The sequence below is a fragment of the Colletotrichum jinshuiense genome, chromosome 3, assembly GCF_051148585.1.
Source record: "Colletotrichum jinshuiense chromosome 3, complete sequence".
NCBI lineage: Eukaryota > Fungi > Ascomycota > Sordariomycetes > Glomerellales > Glomerellaceae > Colletotrichum > Colletotrichum jinshuiense.
The window spans coordinates 5,590,275-5,610,720 of NC_139310.1; the positions used below are offsets into that span (position 1 = coordinate 5,590,275).

General features: G+C 49.7%; 8 protein-coding genes across 8 annotated transcripts; 4 read left to right on the forward strand and 4 right to left on the reverse strand.

The window, feature by feature from the left end:
* Window positions 1-1,339: 1,339 nt before the first annotated feature.
* Window positions 1,340-3,149, forward strand: EsH8_III_001476 (cytochrome P450; the record flags this gene model as incomplete). The annotated part of the gene is made up of 4 exons (XM_083263201.1): window positions 1,340-1,693; window positions 1,763-1,853; window positions 2,299-2,652; window positions 2,716-3,149. The coding sequence occupies 4 exons, from the start codon at window positions 1,340-1,342 to the stop codon at window positions 3,147-3,149; spliced, it is 1,233 nt and encodes a 410-aa protein (XP_083123688.1).
* A 2,750-nt stretch (window positions 3,150-5,899) lies between these two features.
* EsH8_III_001477 (uncharacterized protein) lies at window positions 5,900-8,194 on the reverse strand (the record flags this gene model as incomplete). The annotated part of the gene is made up of 6 exons (XM_083263202.1): window positions 5,900-5,908; window positions 6,315-6,578; window positions 6,735-6,891; window positions 6,970-7,233; window positions 7,411-7,581; window positions 7,656-8,194. The coding sequence occupies 6 exons, from the start codon at window positions 8,192-8,194 to the stop codon at window positions 5,900-5,902; spliced, it is 1,404 nt and encodes a 467-aa protein (XP_083123689.1).
* Window positions 8,195-9,583: 1,389 nt separating this feature from the next.
* Window positions 9,584-10,384, forward strand: EsH8_III_001478 (uncharacterized protein; the record flags this gene model as incomplete). The annotated part of the gene is made up of 1 exon (XM_083263203.1): window positions 9,584-10,384. The coding sequence occupies one exon, from the start codon at window positions 9,584-9,586 to the stop codon at window positions 10,382-10,384; it is 801 nt and encodes a 266-aa protein (XP_083123690.1).
* A 1,426-nt stretch (window positions 10,385-11,810) lies between these two features.
* EsH8_III_001479 (ankyrin repeat domain-containing protein) lies at window positions 11,811-12,594 on the reverse strand (the record flags this gene model as incomplete). Its single annotated transcript, XM_083263204.1, has 2 exons — window positions 11,811-11,999; window positions 12,061-12,594. The coding sequence occupies 2 exons, from the start codon at window positions 12,592-12,594 to the stop codon at window positions 11,811-11,813; spliced, it is 723 nt and encodes a 240-aa protein (XP_083123691.1).
* Window positions 12,595-13,041: 447 nt separating this feature from the next.
* EsH8_III_001480 (pepsin-like aspartic protease) lies at window positions 13,042-14,482 on the forward strand (the record flags this gene model as incomplete). The annotated part of the gene is made up of 4 exons (XM_083263205.1): window positions 13,042-13,149; window positions 13,223-13,315; window positions 13,383-14,394; window positions 14,460-14,482. The coding sequence occupies 4 exons, from the start codon at window positions 13,042-13,044 to the stop codon at window positions 14,480-14,482; spliced, it is 1,236 nt and encodes a 411-aa protein (XP_083123692.1).
* A 911-nt stretch (window positions 14,483-15,393) lies between these two features.
* Window positions 15,394-16,610, reverse strand: EsH8_III_001481 (uncharacterized protein; the record flags this gene model as incomplete). Its single annotated transcript, XM_083263206.1, has 3 exons — window positions 15,394-15,815; window positions 15,902-16,282; window positions 16,358-16,610. The coding sequence occupies 3 exons, from the start codon at window positions 16,608-16,610 to the stop codon at window positions 15,394-15,396; spliced, it is 1,056 nt and encodes a 351-aa protein (XP_083123693.1).
* A 1,436-nt stretch (window positions 16,611-18,046) lies between these two features.
* On the reverse strand, window positions 18,047-19,741 carry EsH8_III_001482 (uroporphyrinogen-III C-methyltransferase; the record flags this gene model as incomplete). The annotated part of the gene is made up of 1 exon (XM_083263207.1): window positions 18,047-19,741. The coding sequence occupies one exon, from the start codon at window positions 19,739-19,741 to the stop codon at window positions 18,047-18,049; it is 1,695 nt and encodes a 564-aa protein (XP_083123694.1).
* A 358-nt stretch (window positions 19,742-20,099) lies between these two features.
* EsH8_III_001483 (uncharacterized protein) lies at window positions 20,100-20,368 on the forward strand (the record flags this gene model as incomplete). Its single annotated transcript, XM_083263208.1, has 2 exons — window positions 20,100-20,300; window positions 20,360-20,368. The coding sequence occupies 2 exons, from the start codon at window positions 20,100-20,102 to the stop codon at window positions 20,366-20,368; spliced, it is 210 nt and encodes a 69-aa protein (XP_083123695.1).
* Window positions 20,369-20,446: the final 78 nt, after the last annotated feature.

A 20,446-nucleotide genomic window follows, 5' to 3' on the forward strand; every position in this document is an offset into this window, starting at 1 on the left:
CACTATCGGTAGACATCAAAAGAGGGTTACACAAACACTACTTTGCAGCTCAGCCAAGACAGGCGCAACGCGTCAAATTTGGATGCGATGCAACATTGCAGCAAGAAAACATAAAATTATGTTCAAAAGATGCAATCACACCGGCAATTCGCATGCTGTTGGGTACTAGTGAAGACGGAAGTCGAAAATGACTCAAGTCACGCCCTTCCTGCCCTCGCTTATGCGGCCTCTGTTTCACTTCATGTTACTTTCTCTTTTATCTTGTCATTTAGATACCTAGGCGGAATTTAAATATGAAAAATAACCGAATAGGGTCTGCGGGGCCGATATAGATGATGGGACCGAGGACAACGGGCGAATAGGACGAGGGAGGGAGGCGAATCTGCACCCGGCCTTCTTGGGTTATGCTTAGTTCCCCACAGAATATTTATAAAGGATTTGCCGTCAAGGTGCGCTATAAACGAGCAAGTGGATTCTGTAGATTGGTATCTCTATCGCCTGCGATTTTCTCTGTACTTTTTGCGGTGTCTTCTAGATCTGACTTTAGCAGCCGCTAAAGATTATTACGCAAAGTGATCTGGTAATATTATCTGTCCCCTGTTGGGGATCACAGCAGGTCTTCTATGAAGTTTGAAGCATTTACCGATTTCCATAAGCCGGCTAGACTTCTGCGATCGGCTTATGCCCTGGTTCTAAATGCTACACTGAGGAGACCATGTCCACAACGCTAGAATCATTGTAACACCCCTGAGATTGGGGATTCATCCAAGGTTCCACGCTCTCTGATCAGGGCCAATGCTCAGAGCCGTGAACAACCCACTGATAAGCTGGGACCGAGGTATTCCGCAGTCAAATTCAGAAATGAAGCCCTGCTGGTTGGTCTATAATCTGGCTCCGTGTCGTGAATGCGAACTAAGCATGGGAGCCGACGGCAGATCGACGTCTCTGCCCCACAACCGGAGTCCAGATGCGGCCGGCATAAGGCTCCGAAATACGAATACGGCGGAGAAGCTTAAATGGCTCGGGCCGAGTGCCAACGACCGACTCCCCGGGACTGGCAGAAAGCTTGGCTCTCAAACCTGTCGGCGAAGGCTTGTAACATAGTGGGGTTAGTTACCAGATGTTCCAGGCAAAATGATTTACTTGTCATTGAGATTGCACACAGCGACGGCCTTGACAGACTCCGTCTCGAACTCTCGATGGATGGTGTTCATTGCAAAAAAATGGTATATATAGTGTGCAATCCGTCTGATTCAGTACCACCCAAGATGCCAGACAACACACTTGACGGTGCCCTATCAACACAGCCATAGAGAGAACCAAGGCCGACATCTCTGCAATGGCCTCCCAAAACCCCCTTGATCTGGGCTCTGGCGGCTACTCTATCCCACTGCCTACCACGCAGCCAATTCCCTACCTCATTACGGCCTTCCTGCTCGTCGTTTTGGTCTATAACATCGGCGACAATGGCACGAAGCTCCCAGAGATCAACCCTCTCAAACCATTTGAGTTCACTAATCGACGCCGCATGGGCGAGTTTATCGAGACAAGCAAAGAGTTGATGCTCCGAGGCAGGGCCGTCTTTGGCAGCAACCTGTACAAGATGACCTCGCCGTGGGGCGAGGTTGTGGTCTTGCCTCCCGAGCTCATGCATGAAGTCAGAAACGATCCGAAGCTGGACCTTATGGAGCCTGTAACCGATGTAGGCCAGATTTTTAACCCGGGCTGATGTCAAGTTCAAGGCTGACTTCGGAACTTGCAGGACGCTCATGGCTACGTGCCCGGTTTCGATCCCTTCAAAGGCAGTCCCAACACCACCAGGGTTATCAACAAATATCTAACGAAGTCCCTTGGTAAGTTTCTTAATTCACCTGGACTTAAGCGTCCCAAGCTGTGACTAAATAAAACCCTACAGGCAAGATCACAAGAGCTCTGTCTGAAGAAGCTACACGTGAGCTCCGCCAAGTGTTCAGTGACTCAACTGGTAGGCCACGGCTCGAGATCCACTTTAAAATCAACGCCTGGCATTCGCTAACATTAGGCCCTTTAAAGCATGGCACGAGATGCTTCCTCAGGACGATATTATCCGAATTATTTCACGCCTTTCCTCGAGAGTATTTATGGGCGAAGAACTCTGCCGAGACGAGGAATGGGTCCGCGTCTGTGGAGATTACACCTCCACTGCTTTCTCTGTCGCCTCGGAACTCGGTCGTTGGCCTCGCTGGGCACGACCCTTTGTACACTGGTTCCTTCCATCCTGCTGGCACGTTCGCAAGCTTCTCGCCGAATGTCGTAAAGCGCTACAGCCTCATCTTGACAAGCGAGAGTCGATTAAATCGGCCGCTCTGGCACGCGGAGAAACTGGAGTCATCTTTGACGACTCTATTGAATGGTTTAAAGCTGAGGCCAAGACTAAGTACGATCCCGCTATTGCGCAGATCTCCTTATCCCTTGTTGCTATCCACACAACAAGTGATTTACTTCAACAGTGCATGATCGACTTGGCTAGCAACCCAGAGCTTTTTGAGCCTCTCCGTGAAGAAGTTATTCGAGTGTTCAGTACTGAGGGGTTCACAAAGACGGCGCTGTACAACTTAAAGCTGATGGACAGTGTCTTCAAGGAGACTCAGCGGATAAAACCTGTGTTGCTATGTAAGTCTTCCTTACGCTGAGTGTTTCTCTATATTTATTACTATACTAACCACCAAGTCATAGCCACCTGGCGTCGTACAGTTCAAAAGGATATCAAGCTTTCTACCGGTTTCATTCTGCGCAAGGGCCAAAAGGTTATCGCCACCAACACTCACATGTGGGACTCAAACTACCACGAGAATCCGCTTGTCTATAACGGCTATCGCTTTTTCAACATGCATAACACCGAAGAAGAAAAGCAAGCTCATCTTGTCAGCACCAGCGCAAGGCATCCTGCCTTCGGCCACGGTCACCACGCGTGCCCGGGTCGCTTCTTTGCCACCCACGAGCTCAAGGTTGCGATGGCCCACATGCTGCTCAAGTACGAATGGAAGCTTCCTGATGGTGCTAACCCCCAGCCTATACCGTATAGCATGACGTTTTTGCCAGATCCCACCACGAAGTTGCTGATCCGTCGGAGAAAGGAGGAGATTGACTTGGATTCTTTGGAGTTCTGAACGACCAGTTGATCATTTACAAGACGCTTTTTCAATTCGACACGTCATTATCTTTCTACTCGTCAATGGGAACGGCTCATTGTAGACAAATGTGAATGGGGTCAGTGACCACGAAGATAAAACATTACACCACTTATCAACTCAAGTAGTAATCAATAAAATGGTTGCATTAAATATATAGGCATGCGCAGATGCCAATCTAGACTGTATATAACACATTCAATGACGCAAAATTTGTGGTAATCCTTGTAAAAAAAGCGAGATTGCTGTCTTACTGTTGAATTACTCAATGCAGGGGGCCGGCCATGGCAACGGGCGCGGCAGCAGAACCCGGAGATCCAACCTCTCGGCTGCCAACAGCGACATCTTCACTACTGCTGCTGCTGCTGCCAACCTACCTACTTTCTCTTATATACATACACACACCAGAATACAGTACCAGTTTTGACCTTTCATTGCTTACGCTTGAATTATCACCCGTACGGGTATCCTGTGATATCACCACTTACAGCAAGGATATACGTGTATTGATAAGACATTAATGCAACTCGTCCATTTGGGCTACCAAAAAAAAAAAATGCCTTCAAGAGGTCTATTAACCCCTTGTTAGTTTTCATTGAATCCCGGGGTTTTAAAACTCACAACTCATCTGTATCAATACCAACATTGCAATCTCCATGCCCCCTACTGGTACTTCTCTATCTTAAGACATCTTTATAATCGACACTCCTGCAAAATTCTGAATGCCGCTTGGTGGCAAGGAGGCTGTTGGTGCCACAGGATACCTGTACGGGTAGTAAATCAAAGTAAACCAATGCGTAAAGTGGTTCTATATTCGTCTATGTGCGTGTCTAGAAGAGAAAGCAAGAAGGTTGGCAGAAGCAGCAGCAATTGTGAAGATATTGCTGCTGGCAGCCCGGATGGCATCTACGGTCTCCGCTGTTGCTAACTGCTTGCCCGTAGTCTGGCTAGGTAATCCAATAGAGGTAGAAGATATCAAATCGAAGGGTTGAAACAGTGTCGGTATTGGCGATCTTTAACTTGCAAGATTGCAGTCAAATTAAGCCCTTTTCTAGTGTTTTATTTGTTGGGTAGGTGTATTGCTAACCACTACAGCTTGCAAAGGTGTTATGAAAGAGCAACTAATTTGTAATGGAAGCCGTATGCAGTATTGATATGTTGAAAACCACAGTACTCTGTCAGCTACTGTCGTTAAATCCAAGTTGCGTTCACTTGCTGCACTGCGGAACTATCTTGATGTCGAGTAACTCTGTACCTTCGAACCCCTTTCTCTTCCTACAATCATCTCTATGATTCGCCAGATACTTCCTATCTACTTTACCATGTCATCTAGCTTCACGCATACAGATATTTCCTAATATGTCTTAGTCAGACTAATAGGGTGGTTAGCGATACCTACGCCAAGTAGAACTAGGGTTCCGCCTAATAAGGCCGTCCCTCCAAACACCTGCGCATATATTAAACTTCCCCTGCCCCTCTCAATGAGCATTCCAGCTTGTGGCTGTCCGGTTAAACATACAATGGAAACAATTGTTAACAGCATGCCCGTTCTCAGGCGCATTTTTTGTCAAGTTTGTGGTCAAATCTGAGCATGTTGCTGCAAAGAAACTTTGCACCCCCGCAAAGAAAGAGCCATATGTAACGCAGAAGGCGAAAAAGGCGCCGATTGATTTGACGGGCATCCAGCATTAAACGAATGGTACCGGGAAAGAAGCGTTGTTAAAAGGCGGGTATTCAAGGGACCGATGACTTGGTCGGACAGTAACGCGAGGAGAACGCGAGCTGGGATGCTGACAGCATTCATAAGAAGGAGAAGGGTCAACGAGGTAGTGCTGTCGACATCAATAACTTCCCGACGAAATATGTAAACCTGGTATACGTCAACTCTTTAGTCCAGAAAATAGTTTCACAAGACAATTGACTAACATAGTAAAAGGCGAAGAACACAGGCCAAAACACTAGGAACATGCCTGAGCAGAACAAGCTGTAGGGAAGCTCTGTGAAACTGGACCGTTCAACAAAACACCCCAGTTTCCGTGGAGGCAAAACAATTCGTGCCATAGCCAGGATGATCGCTGTGTTTAACATTATCACGAAGCCCATCGTACGTAACGTCCAGCCGAATCCGACCTTTGGTAGTAACTGTTGCGCAATCAACGGAAAAACAATGTTCCCGGTGCCAGCCCAATATGCGTTGATTGAGATGGCCATTGATATTCTTTTCGAAAGTTAGATTGCAAGCAGCGCAATTACTGAAAAGAACACCAGCCCTGCGCTATTTGTTGCTTGTTTTCCCTCCAAGTTGATGGTCAACTCTTTCACCTTTTCATAAGCCGTTATATCAAGCCCTGGCGCAGTCCTTGCCAGGTAACTTGCTACTCCGCCCGGTTCATTAAACACAAATGAAGCGAGTGGCGCTCACTTGCTGTTGAGGAATAGCTTTATAAAGTTATATTATTCTGCCTTCCGCGTGACGTCTAGAGTTAGACCTACGCCTGCCGTAAATATGGTAACGGAAGGACTCAGCTTGACTGTATTTATTAGAGATAGTGTTGATATCAAGTTCAGTAGGTCGTTCTAGTTACCGCTTTTGCAATGGGTGAGCCATTGGGAGCGGGGAAACAGTTAAGTAACGTAGTGTAGAGCCACCAACAAAGATATGTTGGTGTTTGTGAGCCTGTGATAGCTGCCACCAACACGCATATGATTGTGGGCTGGAAACCTTGTCGCTAGCGGTGCTATGACGCATGCCAATCAAGTAGACAGAAGCAAAGACTGGCAAACAATACAATAGTAATACTTGGATTTGAAATCTTAGAGATAATCTAAATAACAGCACAAAAAAATCCTAGCCTCATGGGCAATGAACTGGGGAAAAGAAAACACCAAAGTGTACCTTAGGGCGAATTCTCTACCAAGAAACAGCGAAAGATCCACATATACTGGCCGTTCAGTTGATCGAAAAAACTCGTTCCAGAGCCCTAGGCTGTGGGCTAACTGTTAGAAGACTTTCCACCATTCCATGGACACTTGAAATAGCAGTCAATCTTCTGATACTATCGAGGAATCCCATGGTTAGCGCATATTCAAAAGCCTACTTGGTTCGTGTTTCTGGAGACGAGTAAGGTGTCAAAACAAACATACCGCAGGTTGACAAACCCCGCCTTGCCCACGTCCCATCCCGCTAGGCCCCTGTCGAGGATCATATCCGCCCTTGTTGCACCAGTTGTCCTTCTTATCCTTGTCGTCTGTCGACCAGTTGGAATTTCCGAGCGCAAAGTCAATCTTGTACCTGTTACCCTTCAAGACCAGCTTGTTCTCCAGGTTGCTCTTCCACTCTGACCCCTCGTCCGCAAGTGGCTTGAAGTCGGTCAGCGCCACCATCTCTTTTCCGGCAGCGTCCCAGAGCTGCACAGCTGCTGAGTATTTCTTTTCGCAGTCCCATTCCTGTACGATGTAGGCGTGGCATCGGTCCTCCTGGTCATCGCCTTACTTGCCTTTATCATTGTACGGCGCCTTAGGCTCAGGTGTATTGGTGGGTATGGGCGGCGGCGCGGACTGTACATTCGCCTTGCTGGGGCCGTTGTGACACGCCCCTGGGAGAGTAAAGATAGGAGCCGTCTGTTGCATGAGTTCCGCTTGGTACTTCTCGATGGCTGCGAGAACGTTCAGGGCGACGATCCCGTTGGCAACCTTCGTGCGGTGGAAAATGCGATACCACCTATAATCGAGCGGAGACACGTGCGTTAGCAAAACTTTAGGGCTTTCGTGGCAAGAATTGAGCGAGAGGAAATCTTACGAAGAGCTCGCCACGCTAAAGTCTTCTTGCGAATTTGAGATCACAATGTCCTCGGAAGATTGTTCATCACCGTTGCCGAATGTTAGATTTCCCTTCTCGATACCATCTGCGATAAAGCTCGCGATGCTGCCTTCAAAGGTTGAGTTATCATTGTTCCAGGACTTTGCCGCTGATGAGGCCATTGTCTTCAAATCTATATCTACGCGTTTCTGGGGTTGGTCAATCTTCTTTTCTTCTTCGTCATCGTTGTCTTTCGTCGTTTCCCTAGATTCGAGAGGTCTAGTCAGCCATAAGCTAATTACCGTGAGCCAAATGATCTCCAAGGGGGTTCCGCAGGGACATAAGTAAAGTAGGCCCACCACTCATAGAACCAGGTCTCCTCTCTGCTAGATCGTTAGCGTGGCGGTTTATACGATGCAATACTGGCACGATTAGCTTTACCTGTTTGCGCCGTTGCCTGTCTGGTATGTTTCATCCACACCGGGTTCGCAAAAGCGCCCTCGAAAGGCTTCGATTTGCTTGTTGGAGTCGACGAAAATGCATTCGTCATGCTCGTCGCACACACCCTTAATGACATGGTTGACCTTGTCTACTAGATTGTTCATCTCTTTCCTAAACAATGGTGGTCAAATTAGCGAAATAAGTCCAGATATTAGCAGCGGTGATCGGATGGGAAACCAACTTACCTCCGAGCTTGAGTCAAGTACTCCCGAAATCCAAACTTGTAAATAAATCCCCAAGTGACTTTATCGCACTCTTTAGTATCGGCGTTAAAGAAGCGTTCGTAACCAGTCCAAATAATTCGGCTGTTCTTATCGATGAGTTTTCCTTTGGCCAACTCCATGATGTCGCCGAGATTGTCAAAGAACTCCTTTGAGTCAATGTCCTTGTGTGCTGCCTCAAGCTCTTTGGCACAAGTCCACGTCCAGGCCAAGGACCATTGATAAACACAATAATTCAGTATGCTGGACAAATGGGCGTCGTTGCCACCTATAGAGAGCATGATCAACTGCGACGGCTTGAGTTTGGGGATCTGCCGTTTGAGAACGTCATCGGCCTTGGCTCCACTGCAGGCGAGGTGCTGGATCCTGCGAAGCGAGTTGTCGCCGAGCATTCCTCTGGCATTGAGGAGCACGGGGTAGCTCCAAGAGAACTGCTTGCAGTCGGAATTCAGCTCGATTTGGTCCGAGCTCTTGATCGTATGTCCTGAACCTAGACCCGCCATGTAGGACTCACCGAGAGCGGCAATGTTGGTGATCCATCTATGATCTAACGGTGAATCGGCTTCAATTCTGACATCTTGGCGTGGCCAGATGCCGGTAACAGACTTCAAGTTGGGAACAGCTCCACTAATGGATACGAAAAGAGCAAAAGCAACTGAGTAGTGAATCATGATAAGACGATGGGATGGACTACGTCCACTGTATAAGTGTCTTGAGAGAAAGAAATACCAGGCGAGGGCATGGAAATTGTGATGTTGGGATTGATACCGATGACTTGTAAGCCTCAAAACCCCGACATCTCACGATAACCAACAATGATTTTATAGACATCCTATGGAGCTTTAGTTTGTTACTTATTCATTTCCATGAAAAATTTATTTATTTCAATCTACACTATGCGTTGGCTCTTTCGTGAATGACACGAGGCTCAGATGTTGTGTACTTGAAGGCCAACTACCCCCAAAATCGGCCCTCAGCCCGCACTTTGATGGGGTCTATGTGATGCGCTATGCGGTGAAACGTTGGGGCTGTGCAGTCTCCTCATCTAGGCCCTCTACAGACTGCATTATTGAAGAGCTACGAAAATCTGCTCAGGTGGAAGCCCCCAACTTGGGGTCTTAAGTGTTGGTCAGTTTGTAGGTGGCGGGCTGTCAAGCTGATACAAGGAATATTTTATTTGATAGCATGGGGCTAAAGTCAAGTTTTTTTTCCAACCCTGATGCCACACTCATCTCTCCCAGCAGAATAACTTTTGAACCAACCAGCCAAAAATTCCTACAAAGTTGACATAAGGACGAAGATGTTCACGTAATTGGTTGGTTGGTTTGCTCCGAAGTCCACACCGAGCCCCCCAAAGCATGTTGCCATGAAGTTCTGGCGGCTAAACATGCCTCTTGTGAGATGAAGTTCTGTGGCTATATACAAGATTGGTCAATCGATATGCAGTCTCTTCCCTAACATGGTGCGATTATTACCACATAGCACGCTTGGAGGGTACGATTTCGCTTGGAGGCATCCCAACAGAGAACCCCCAACTGACGCGTTGGAGGTGTTTACAGCGAGGTTGGAGGCGGCCAAATATCAGTGCGATGCCTGTGACGAGATGATGCGGCAAGTGTATCGAACCAAAGTTCGGTTTTGTTGGTTATTTCAAAAATAGAAGATGGGTAAACTCTGGCAAGAGTCCTCCGTCTTGTTCTCTCCCTGGCTGATAAATAAAAGGTACAACCCTTCTTGCAGTTGAAGGAGCCTCCCGTTCGTAGCAAGCTTGAACTATCTTAGAAACCCGACCCATCACTATTAAATCTATCGATAGAACGTTACTATACAGTCATTCTTTCTATTTGCCACTATTTACCTTCAAAACCCCTGGTCCCAGCTGATAGATAATCATGAGACTTCTGTCGTATCTCTCCTCCATCTTTTTTCTCTTCTCCCCCCTGGTGCTTGGAGTCCCCAAGATTGGCATTCAGCGGGATCCCAACGTTAACCCTGTGGATGGGTCTAAACCACCGAACGATTTCTGGCACAGCTATTCGGGCATCATTCAGTTCCAAGAAGCATCAATCCCTGGCGACAAGAGCAAGATGAGCGACCTCCAGTTCATTCACCTGGCCAAGGTCGCCTACGACGAAATGTTGCAACTTTGGCAGGACGCGCAGATCAACCCCGACTACGCTCCTGGAGCCATGGCTGCTATGGAGTCCAACGGTTACATATTTTTCGCCTCGTCGGTCAAAACCATTGGGGGCAAAATTGATCTTGAGGATATCGACATAAACAAAGAGGGCTCTCCAGGGTGGTTTATGTGGTTTTGTGCCGCCTCAGGGTTAGGGACTCATCAGACGGGCGGACGTTGCGCCGAACCTAATGTTCTCCGTCTCTTTGGCGACTATTTCGAAATGGACAAGGGCCAATATGTCGCCCCTGATCTGACCGACACAGGCCCCAGAATTGCCGTCTGGGGCAGGCACCGTGATACTCCAGTCCTCGCCGGAAGGGAGACCTACTTTCTTCCATGTGCGCCGAAGTCATCAAATGTTTGGGGATGCAAACGCTTTGTAGATGAGTATGGACTCAAGCCAGCTGCAAAGGGGCCCGGGGGCCGGGTTCACGATCCTGAGGGACAAAATGATTGGGATTTTGTGCAGATTAAAAACCCCCGCTCGCTAACTTGTGCACCCAAGTTGTAGCAGCGTAGGCTGGAATAAGAGTGAAGATGTGGCTCGGACGCCCATATTGGGCTGAATTCTAAGGTGTGCAGTTTGTGAGTAGGATAATATGCTAGTACATATGTCTAAGGAGGGTTAGTGACGTGCGTTTGGGCAAGTAGAATACCGTGAAATTCATGTATGTTGATTTGAAGAAGAGGATACACGTATTATCATGATAGAAAAACAGTTTATTCTTCTACAAACTGTTTTCTGAGGGACTGTTGCTCGAGAGGTAGATAGACAATCAAGTGACATAGGTCCGTGGATACGTGGATCAGATGCTTGTGCATGTATCTACATGCCCAAATTTACATACATAACGACAGACTATCACTTAGATTAGTTATAAGAATTAGTATCAATAATTTCCCGCTAGATTCTTACAGCACTATTACACTAAGACCACCTATTTTTGGTATACTGTCATGAGCTATTTACTAAGCCCTCTGCTCAATTTTATATCTGTTGGCGGCATCGCTACAGCTAGAAACTTTATGTTAAATTTTTTTCATTTTTTTTTTCAATATTTTGGCATTTGTTTTGTTAATGTTAGCCAGCCTTACAATTGCAAATTTTTTTTATTTCAATTAGCTTTGAGATTCCGAGAGAGAATATTCTATATGTGGCCAGGAAACACAAATGGCTGCTTATAAATAGCAGCACACACAGCCCCTCGCCCATTTGCAGTCCTTCTGCTGCAGCCTGTGTCACGGATCGGAAGTGATGGGTGGTGCCCACGCGGCCCTGGCTCGAGGGGGAGAGGTGTTGCCGGTGATATCGAGGTGAAGGGAATATGCACTATCCTGCTGATCAAAGTGGGTAGCGTCACCTTCAATGACATTTGTTACATACCTAGTAGCTGAGAAGGATCTGGCCACAAAAATGTGTCTTTTTCAATGTTACGCACACCTAGCCCCTTGTGGCAGGATAATGCCAGGCATCAGGTTTCCAGCAAGTAGACAATAATAGCAAGGATAATACAATCAATTCAAGATACGCCCATAATCGGTGCTTCGGCAAAACTGTTTATTGTATTCGGTGGCAAGAAGTCAGAACGTATAAAATCGAAGGTTTCAGACAGTGATGTTATTGGTGATCTTTAACTTGCAAGATTGCGGCCGAATTCAGCCCTTTGTCGGTGCTCTATTTGCCCGGCAGCTGTATTACTGAACACCACAGTTTTCAAAGGTATTATGAAATATATATCAATTGAAAATGCATGAGTTTATTAGAATAGCATCAATTTTGTGGTGGCAACATATTTAGATGGGGGCACAAGTGGTCGAGGGTCGCCACATGAAGCTGCCCAGGACATCGAAACTATGGCCGCATAGAAGACGTGCATGACCCGATTGTTTTGATCTTTTTCATGACGCATGATTTTTGTACATCTAGATGCTTTATCCTATGTTCTGCTGCCTGCGAAAGACTCGCCATCATCCTCTCGCAGTCCCAAGTCCTCAACGAGGTACGTGATGATATGACTGCAATGAAATACTTTGGCAAGAGATATGAGGTCATTCGTCGGCTTCGCACCACGGTCGATGAGCCATTTGACCAACTGGGGGCTGTCACATCGGGTGGCTCGCTCGATCTGATACACCAAATAGTTAGTTAGAGTTTCTAATGTGAATGTTCAGATAATAAACCAGTACCAGACTGCCTTGGCCACAAACGGACCCTGGGGTATTGATATCTAGGCCTAGGCCGAGGAAGATTTCAAGCAAATCATAATGCTTCTGCTCAACTGGAAAGCGGCCGCTCGAAGGAAAGATCTGATACAAAGGAAGGAACAATACGGGGCCATCGTCACCCTCGTAGGCGTAGAAAGTGGCGTGTAAATCGGCACCAGAGTCGAGTAAGAGACGGACCATTTCAGGAGATGCGTTGAACGCCGCCCAGTGGAGGGCGGTGAAGGATTCGTAAGGATTCGACCTCACCTCCAGGTCGGCACCAAGAGCCAGGAGAAAGCCGACAATATGGCGATGCCCCTCTATAACAGCAATATGCAAAGGCGTTCTGTGTTCGCTGTGGTTTGGGTTGTTGTGCAGGGCGTTGATGTCGAGGTCCGGATGGTCATGGAACAATGTCTTTAAGGCGGCCAGGTCGCCAGCTTCGCAAGATTCGTAGAATGAAGCTAGAGCGGGATGTTCTGTGTCATCATACCACGTGTCATCTTCTTCCGCCATGATCGTTCTGGTCAAAAGAGGTGTTGTGGTATAGGGTAGGCTTTCGATCCAACGTGTTTGCCTGGAAATGCTGGCATTTATGTTCGTAGTTGGTGCTTGGCGGTTGGTTGAAATTGAAAGCCCCACCCAATGAAACAAGCCAAGTCATCAAAGTCGCTAATATGCCTTGTTTGTTGGATGCTCAAAAAGCCTTGGGGGCCGTTGGTTCTGTTGTTTGGGGCGGTGTATGTTGAGACTCAACTGATATTATGTGATTAGGGGGCGGGTTTTAAGTACTCCACTGGGGGCGGGCGGCTACGCAAGGCACGTGCCTGACTTCAGGTACATATGGATCAACAAACTGGTCGTGGCTACGGTATGTTCTCGACCTTCATGCCTTACCTCTGCTCGTCCACCACTTGAGTTTGAACCATTCGAGTAGGTTTTTCAAGTGACCAACAAAAAGACATGGCTGGGTCACTTCGTTGCAGGCTGCTGCTTGCCGTCGTCGTTCTACACACTGCGCCCAACGTTGCCATGAGTGCCATTATTGGCCACTCTCGCAATCCTATCCGAGTAAGTTGGAATATTTATTCTCCTACCGTATGTTTCAAAGCCAACCAAGTTGCTGACGAGCAACACTATACAGGCCTTTTCCTTGCCGGCATCCGCCAGCACCTTCAATAGTCAGGATCAAAAACCCTTAAAAGCCGACGTCGGCTTTGCTACCTTCCGGCTGAATGTAAGTACCTTGAACGGCTAATTTCCAAAGCTTTACGGGTTAGGCACGAAGCTGACTATGAATTCAGCAACCGCTGGCTTACGACCTCGCATACACCATCAATGTTGGAGTGGGAACGCCGCCGCAAAGGCTTGAATTGAAGGTCGACATCTCCTCCTCCATCACATACGTCAAGGACGCGACTCTGTCAGACCAGCGACACTGCAAGAACGACCACTTTTTCAGTGGTCAAACTTCTGGTACTTTCAGAACCAACAACACGAGACATGAAGCCTGGTTTCAAAATGACTTTGTCGAAGTCTCTGGTATAGCTGCCGTAGATACATTTGATCTGGGACGGCTTCATATTCCTGGCCAAGGCTTTCTAGACGCCGATCACGAAAGGTTTAACGGCATTGGCTGGGACGACTATTGCGGCATGGACGGTATCATAGGCCTCTCGAACTCCAATGTAAGCTCGGCTCTGGGCTTCCTTGGTCCCTTGCTCAATCTGATTGAGAATGAAAGCCTCGACATGGCCCTCTTCGGTCTCCGGCTACGGGAACCGGCCGAGCTTTCTCTCGGGCGAGTCAACCAAGATCTCTTCAGAGGAGATTTCACCCGCGTACCTTTACAAGAAGGTGACAAGCAGGACGATTCTCTCGGCCAGAACGGCCCGTGGCAGACCAGCATTGATTACATCATGGCTGGATCAGACCCAGCTCTGCATTACGTTTTGGGCGGCGAAAGAACCTACTTCACCACGACCTCGGCTTTTTCGTACATCCCAGACATGGTATTTGAAGATCTTATCATGAACTCTTTAGGGTTTGAGGACATGCCATTTCTTCCACCGTCGATCGACTGCGGACAGCGAGCCTTGCTCCCGGACCTTACATTCAACCTCGCGAACCGAAACCTCACAATTTCGCCCTACGACTACACGCTTGAATGGCTCATTCCCGATGAGTCAGTACGTTGTGTGACGGCTATTCTACCAAACGGGGAGCTCCAAGGCGGCAAGCCTGAAGTTGTCTTAGGTTCTGCCTTTCTTCGAGGCTTCTATACCGTGTTCGACCTTGATTCGCAAACAATCGGGTGTAAGTAGCCCGCAATTACCTCTCTTCTTAATCCGTGAGCTATTCTAATTAGTTCCATACGCCAGTTGCCCCTCTCTCGATTTTATGAGTAGCATTTTTACTTATTAAGTGGGTGCCTGGACTCCCGAATCACGTACTACCAAACAGCCTGCAAAAGTAGTATGGATTGCCCTGATGGTCTAGCGGTATGATTCTCCCTTAGGGTTGTGAACAACAATTCAGTCTGGGAGAGGTCCCAGGTTCGATCCCTGGTTAGGGCCCTTCTCTTTTGCCCCTCCTTGTAAATAAGATCATTTATTCTAAGCATACCCCCTGGAGGATTTAAATTGGGCGCCTGTCAGCCAGCTGGAGTAGAAAGAATGTACATCAACACGCACACTGCACATCACAGTATAAAACTCCTAACGTCCACTTGATAAGATTCCTGGTGACATGTCACTAGGAAAACCTCTAGCAGACATCAAATCACATTTATCTTATTACGAAGGGAAGGAAGGACTGTTTACCAGGCGACGATGTTTATTTTGTGCATTGAGTTACATTGAGGTATTTACAGTAAAGACTGTAAACAGTGATTGCCATGTTAGAGATGTTAAGCTGGTTAGTTAATTAGACCCCCTCGGTGCCTTGCTCTTCGTAGGACCTTCCTGCGGTGATTTTTACTGCCAAATCTTGCAACGCCGGTCTAAGGGGACTTTTCTCAAATTTGTCATTAAATGTAGCTTCTAGTCTAATAAGCTGTTTCATCTAGGCCCTGTTCCCAAAACAACGTCTGGAGCAGACTAGCGAAGCCGGCTCGGACGCCTTATTAAGACACAGCTCGTTGCCTCAATACTAGTGTTAACGTTATACTCAACCTGTGAAAGACAAATTTCTGCAGCATGATTCATCACCAAAACCGGAACCCAGTAGCATTTCTCGGTAACATCAACTCAGGATTTTGTTGGAGCTGAAGACACCTCTATTCGTCCGTGTGGCCCTCACAATCTGTAGGCCGTTCTACCTCTTGAGATGCTCAGTATTCGTCGCAATACTATCCTCCAAAGAGATCCACCCCGGCCTTCCAAGCCTCTTCAGCAGTTCCTCTGCCCGCGCAATAGGCTCGACTGTGACAGGGTACTGTTCGCCATAAAAGTTGTCAACGAACTTTCTGTCTGGGTTCTGTTTCCGAAGAATTTCCAGGACAATGTCCCAGTTCATTGGATAAGCGAAAGCAAAGATGCGCTCTCCCTTGACATCGGGCAGAATTGCTGCGGCGACATGTAGGGCGGCATCGTCTTCAACATCGACGAAATAGTGCGGCAGATGCCATGGCTCCGGAAGACTCTTCCCATCAAACAAGTCCACGATGAATCCGAAGGAAGAGGATCGACCGGTTTGGACAGGGTCAATACTCCTGCCAAAGTTGAAGTCTGGAACGACTGTATCCAGGTTCATTTGTCAGTAAGTGTCCCGGCAAAAGAATATTATGTTTGAGGAAAGATGCTGTGGGTGAGGGTCTACTTACTCGAGTTGATCACAATATCTGGACGCTTCGATTTGTTTTCCTCGTAATACTTCCAGATGCTCTGCTCCTGTTCCATCTTGCTAGCTCCATAGATTGCACCGCCATGCTCGACACCCCAAGGAGGGGGCGCCCAGGCAAGTTCCTTTGCGTCGTGGCCATAAGTGTCTACCCCAACAACTTGGCCTTTTAACGCAAAGAAGTTCTCTTTCTTGAGGGGCATAAGTGTCGATGCAGACGATGTTAGAACGAACCGCTTCATGCTGGGCTCCTTATAAGCTGCCTCGATGGCGACCATTGCGCATTTGACCGCGCCACCGATAACTTCAGCCGGATTTCCGTTGAAGTCAATAACGGTGGCTGTGTGGACGAAGGCTGCGGCACCTAATGATAACCAAAGCTATGATGAGTATTGACACCTAAAACAGAGAACCGGCTTCTTTCGATCTCAGAAGTTACCTTTGATTGCCTCATTGTAGGCGTCATCCGCATGCATATCAGGCACAAAGTGCAATTCAAACTTCCCCTTGCCGTAAGCCTTTTCGAAGTGTGGGACTAGCCAAGCACTCTTCTCTGGGTTGCGGACAGTCCCGCGAACCCGGTAGCCGTTTCTGATGAATTGGTCGGCAATATGGGAGGCGATGTAACCGTTGGCACCAGTGATGACGACAATAGATCCCTCGGGAATAGCTGCATTTTCCTTGAGAGCCATTATTCCTGTAGTTTAGCAATGAGCAATGAGCAGTGACGTGTCAGCGTGGCTCTTGTTAAGAGTTGCGATGCTGAGAAGATAGCGTAAAAGACGAGATGGCCGACTTGATGTAAGAGGTAAAGCCAATTAGACCCCAAATAATAGTAGAAGACGATTTTTGCACGCTGTCTTTATAGCATCGCTTAGGCCTTTTACTGTCGCCATCGCCGCCGGTGAATCGGGCTCGAAGAGATGCCGCCGAAACATGAAGCGGGGACTGTGGGTTTTCTCCGTCTCCAGGCCCAACTAACACGAAGCTGGGGAATGGGTTTTAGCGCCAGTCCGTTACTGAATCTTTGCCATACTGGGCCGGGGAGGATCGTTTTGGGGGATGATGCGGAGGACGCTGCATGCGATGTTCATTAACCTGTCCGTGAATGCCCCACAACGGCAAGGGATCGGGAAACACCGCTTCGTTGATTGATCCACGCGAACCTTGTTTGCCCCCCTCGATCTCCACAAGATGCGAAGTTTCGCCCGTCGCACTCTCGTCAAACCCGAGACCGTCCCACATAAACCGGCCCCAGCCGCGGACATTTTTGAGCGGATAAGTCGCCCGCTTACTGTTAGATTTAAATGCAGCAAGCAATCCGCATAGGTGGCGCTCACAGACGAGTTGACCGTTGGCCTAGATTGACGCGTGAGAAAGCACGATGTAACACAACAAGGAATGCTTCAAATACAGCAACTGGACTAGGGCTACATCCACATTATCAGCTCATGTGTGGATTAACTTCTACGGTCAAGTCATCAGATGTTACTGCGATAACAGCTTGAGTGAACCAAGTATTTAATATTGCACGACTCATCTGGCGGTTGTCGACCGTGAGATGATACTACCCCTTTCTGTCGGTAAAGCTCCTGAAGGTCTAAACTAGGATCCGACGCGGTGGAAGACGTAATCGGAAGATGTAATACGCAGACTCTGAGCGAACTTCGAATGAGAGCATTTCATTCTTGCCTTAGTCGGCATGTTTTATCATATGAGTGACATGTTATTCAATGACGAATATCGTTGATGAGTAAAACAAGACCACCAAATCTGGTGGCGTCCCGAACTTGGTTGTAACATGGGATATTACTATCAAATACGTGGGTTTAGTTCAGTAGCAATTTTATGAATATACGTAGACTCCTAGTCAGGTGTATGTCACCACGGGGACAAGGACATAATCCAAAAGCAGTCGCAGTAAACAAAAATAGGTAGAAGAGATTGACTGTAAACTTTTCAATTCCATGGATATAGATCCGCACCAAAGTCGCCCCGAGATGCCGCTCAAAACAAGGGGACTCTCAAAAGAAACTGTAGCCTACGCCTCGCAATGCTGTATATGCCATCTTTGTCTAGCCCGTGCACCGACGAAACCCCGTTGAAAACGAACAAAAAAACACCGCCCTCACGACAACCCAGGCAGCTCCTCGAACTCGAACCCCTTGAAGCCGTCCTCGACGACCCACGCCCGCCCCTTGTCCTTCTCGTACAGCGCCTCGCACGCCCTGCCCACGACGAGAAGCCCGGGCGGCCTGCTCCCCTCGGCCTCGATCGCCTCAGCCACGTAACCCAGCGTCGTCCGGATGACCCGCTGGTCGGGGCAGCTCGCCCTCTCGATGACGGCGCAGGGCGTGTCCCTCGGCCACAGCGGCCTCTTGGGCGTCTTCTTCTGCCCCTCGCCCTCCTCCGCCTGCGCCTCCGCCTCCTCCGTCTCGAGGTAGCACGTCAGCTCCCTCACCAGGCCGGAGATCCGGTGCAGCGCCATGAGGAACACCACGGTCCTGCTGGCGACGTACTCTGGCGGCGCGGGCGGCTTGCCCTTCTTGCCGGTGCCGGTGCACACGAGCACCTGGTCGGCGACGTCGCGCTGCGTGGGCGGGATGCCCGCGAACAGCGGCGCGCTCAGCGACGACGTGATGCCCGGCAGCACCGTGACGCGGTCGCCGAAGCCGTGCTCGCGGAAGTACGCGACCTCCTCGCCGCCGCGGCCGTAGATGAAGGGGTCGCCCTGCTTCAGCCGCAGGACCGTCTTGCCCTCCTTGGCGCCCGCCAGCGCCAGCTCGTGCAGCTCCTCCTGCGCCTGGTCCGCGTTGCCGGGGAACTTGCGCGCGATCCGCACGGGCGTGCGCCGCGGGATGAGGTCCAGCACGCCCGCGGGCACGAGCTTGTCCGCGAGGATGAGGTCCGCCGTCTGGATCGCCTTGTGCGTCGCGCGGGTCAGGAGGTCGGGGTGGCCCGGCCCGCTGCCCGCGAGGATGATCCTGCCCTGCTGCCGGGGGCTGCGGGCGGCGGCCGCCGCGTTGACGGGAGGTCTCTCGGCGTCAGGCGGCGAGCCGGCGAGCCCTGGGTAGGACTTGAGGACGGACTCGACATCTTCGTCGGTGATGGCGGCCAGGCGCTTCAGGGGCCAGTACTCGCAGACCTGGCTCAGCCAGCGCATGCGCCGGTTCTTGGCGGCGTCGAGGTCGGCCTCGGTGACAAGCTTGTTGAAGGAGGCCGTCTGGTCGAACGAGTCGTCGACGTCGTCCGGCTGCGCCGAGAGGTGGTCCTCGGACTGGATGCGGCGGCGGACGTCGCCCAGCTTCGCGCAGGCGACGCCCAGGTCCTTGGGGAGCGCGGCGGCCACCTCGCGCCGTATGCGGGAGGCGAGCTTGCACCCGCGGCCGTTGGTCGTGACGCCGATCTGCAGCGGGCCGTCGGTGTGAGTGGACAAGAGAGAGAACGAGCAGAGCTGCGGCGCATCGACGACGTTGACGGGGATGCGATTGCGCTTGCAAAGCGCGGAGATGTGCGCGCCGAGAGGGTCCCGGGAGCCCGAGGTGACGAAGACGGCGTCCACGACCTTTTCCACCTCGTCGCGGCCCAGGGTGAAGAGGTCGGTGTCCTCGAAAGCCTTCTTGTGCCAGGTTACCTCGCCGGCGTCGATGCGTTTTTGGAGGCCGTAGTGGAGGTCGGGCGTGTCTGGGGCGATGAGGATTGCGGTGGCGCCGGCATTGATGGACTGTGTGCAACGGGCGGCGGCGAGGGGGTTTGTGCCGATGATGAGATGGGTGTTGCCCTTGCAGTTAAGGGCTGTGAGGAGGGACGTTGTTGTCGCCATCCTGAAGGATATATGTGAACTGAAATGAGACTCTCGAGTCTTTTCTCCCGCTCTCCGACGAAGAATACGATCTTTGAGTGTGTGTGTTATAACCCCTGTCTCCCGTCACTATTGGTCTAAGTGATGCGACAGTGGGAGCGAGACCACTAGGGAAGCTGTTAATCTGGCAAAAATTGGGAAACGAAAGGAGCCCGTGAGATCAGAGAAGAAGCCTCATGAGTCTGTCATCTGGGAACATGAGAGGAGTCGACAGATATCTCGAATCACTCATCTCCGTCGTTAATTATCGTCCATACTAATTACTTTTCGCCCACCAAAGCCCGAAGACGGCGGGGCCCAATCATGCGCCGGGCAAAAAATGTTGGTCAAGTTTTCATTCGCCAGCGATGACACCATCCCGACAGCCGGGGCTTATCCTTATCGGCCGCCCGCGTTGTCGCGACCAATCAGCGGCACCAGCACCGACTCCCGCGGAGCCGTCACCGGAGATCCTTCGAACCCCTCGACCCGCGAGCGGCACCCTTTCGCGTGCTGCATCTCCGCTGTCACGCTGTGGGCAGTCAGCCAGCCAGTCAGCCCTTTTTCCTAACTGTGCGTAACACTGAGACTCATGGGCAGCTGAGATAAGGTGATAACCACCCACCCCCACCCCGCATGTTTCGCTTAATAGCTGAACCAGAGATGGGAATTGTCAAATCATTGAGT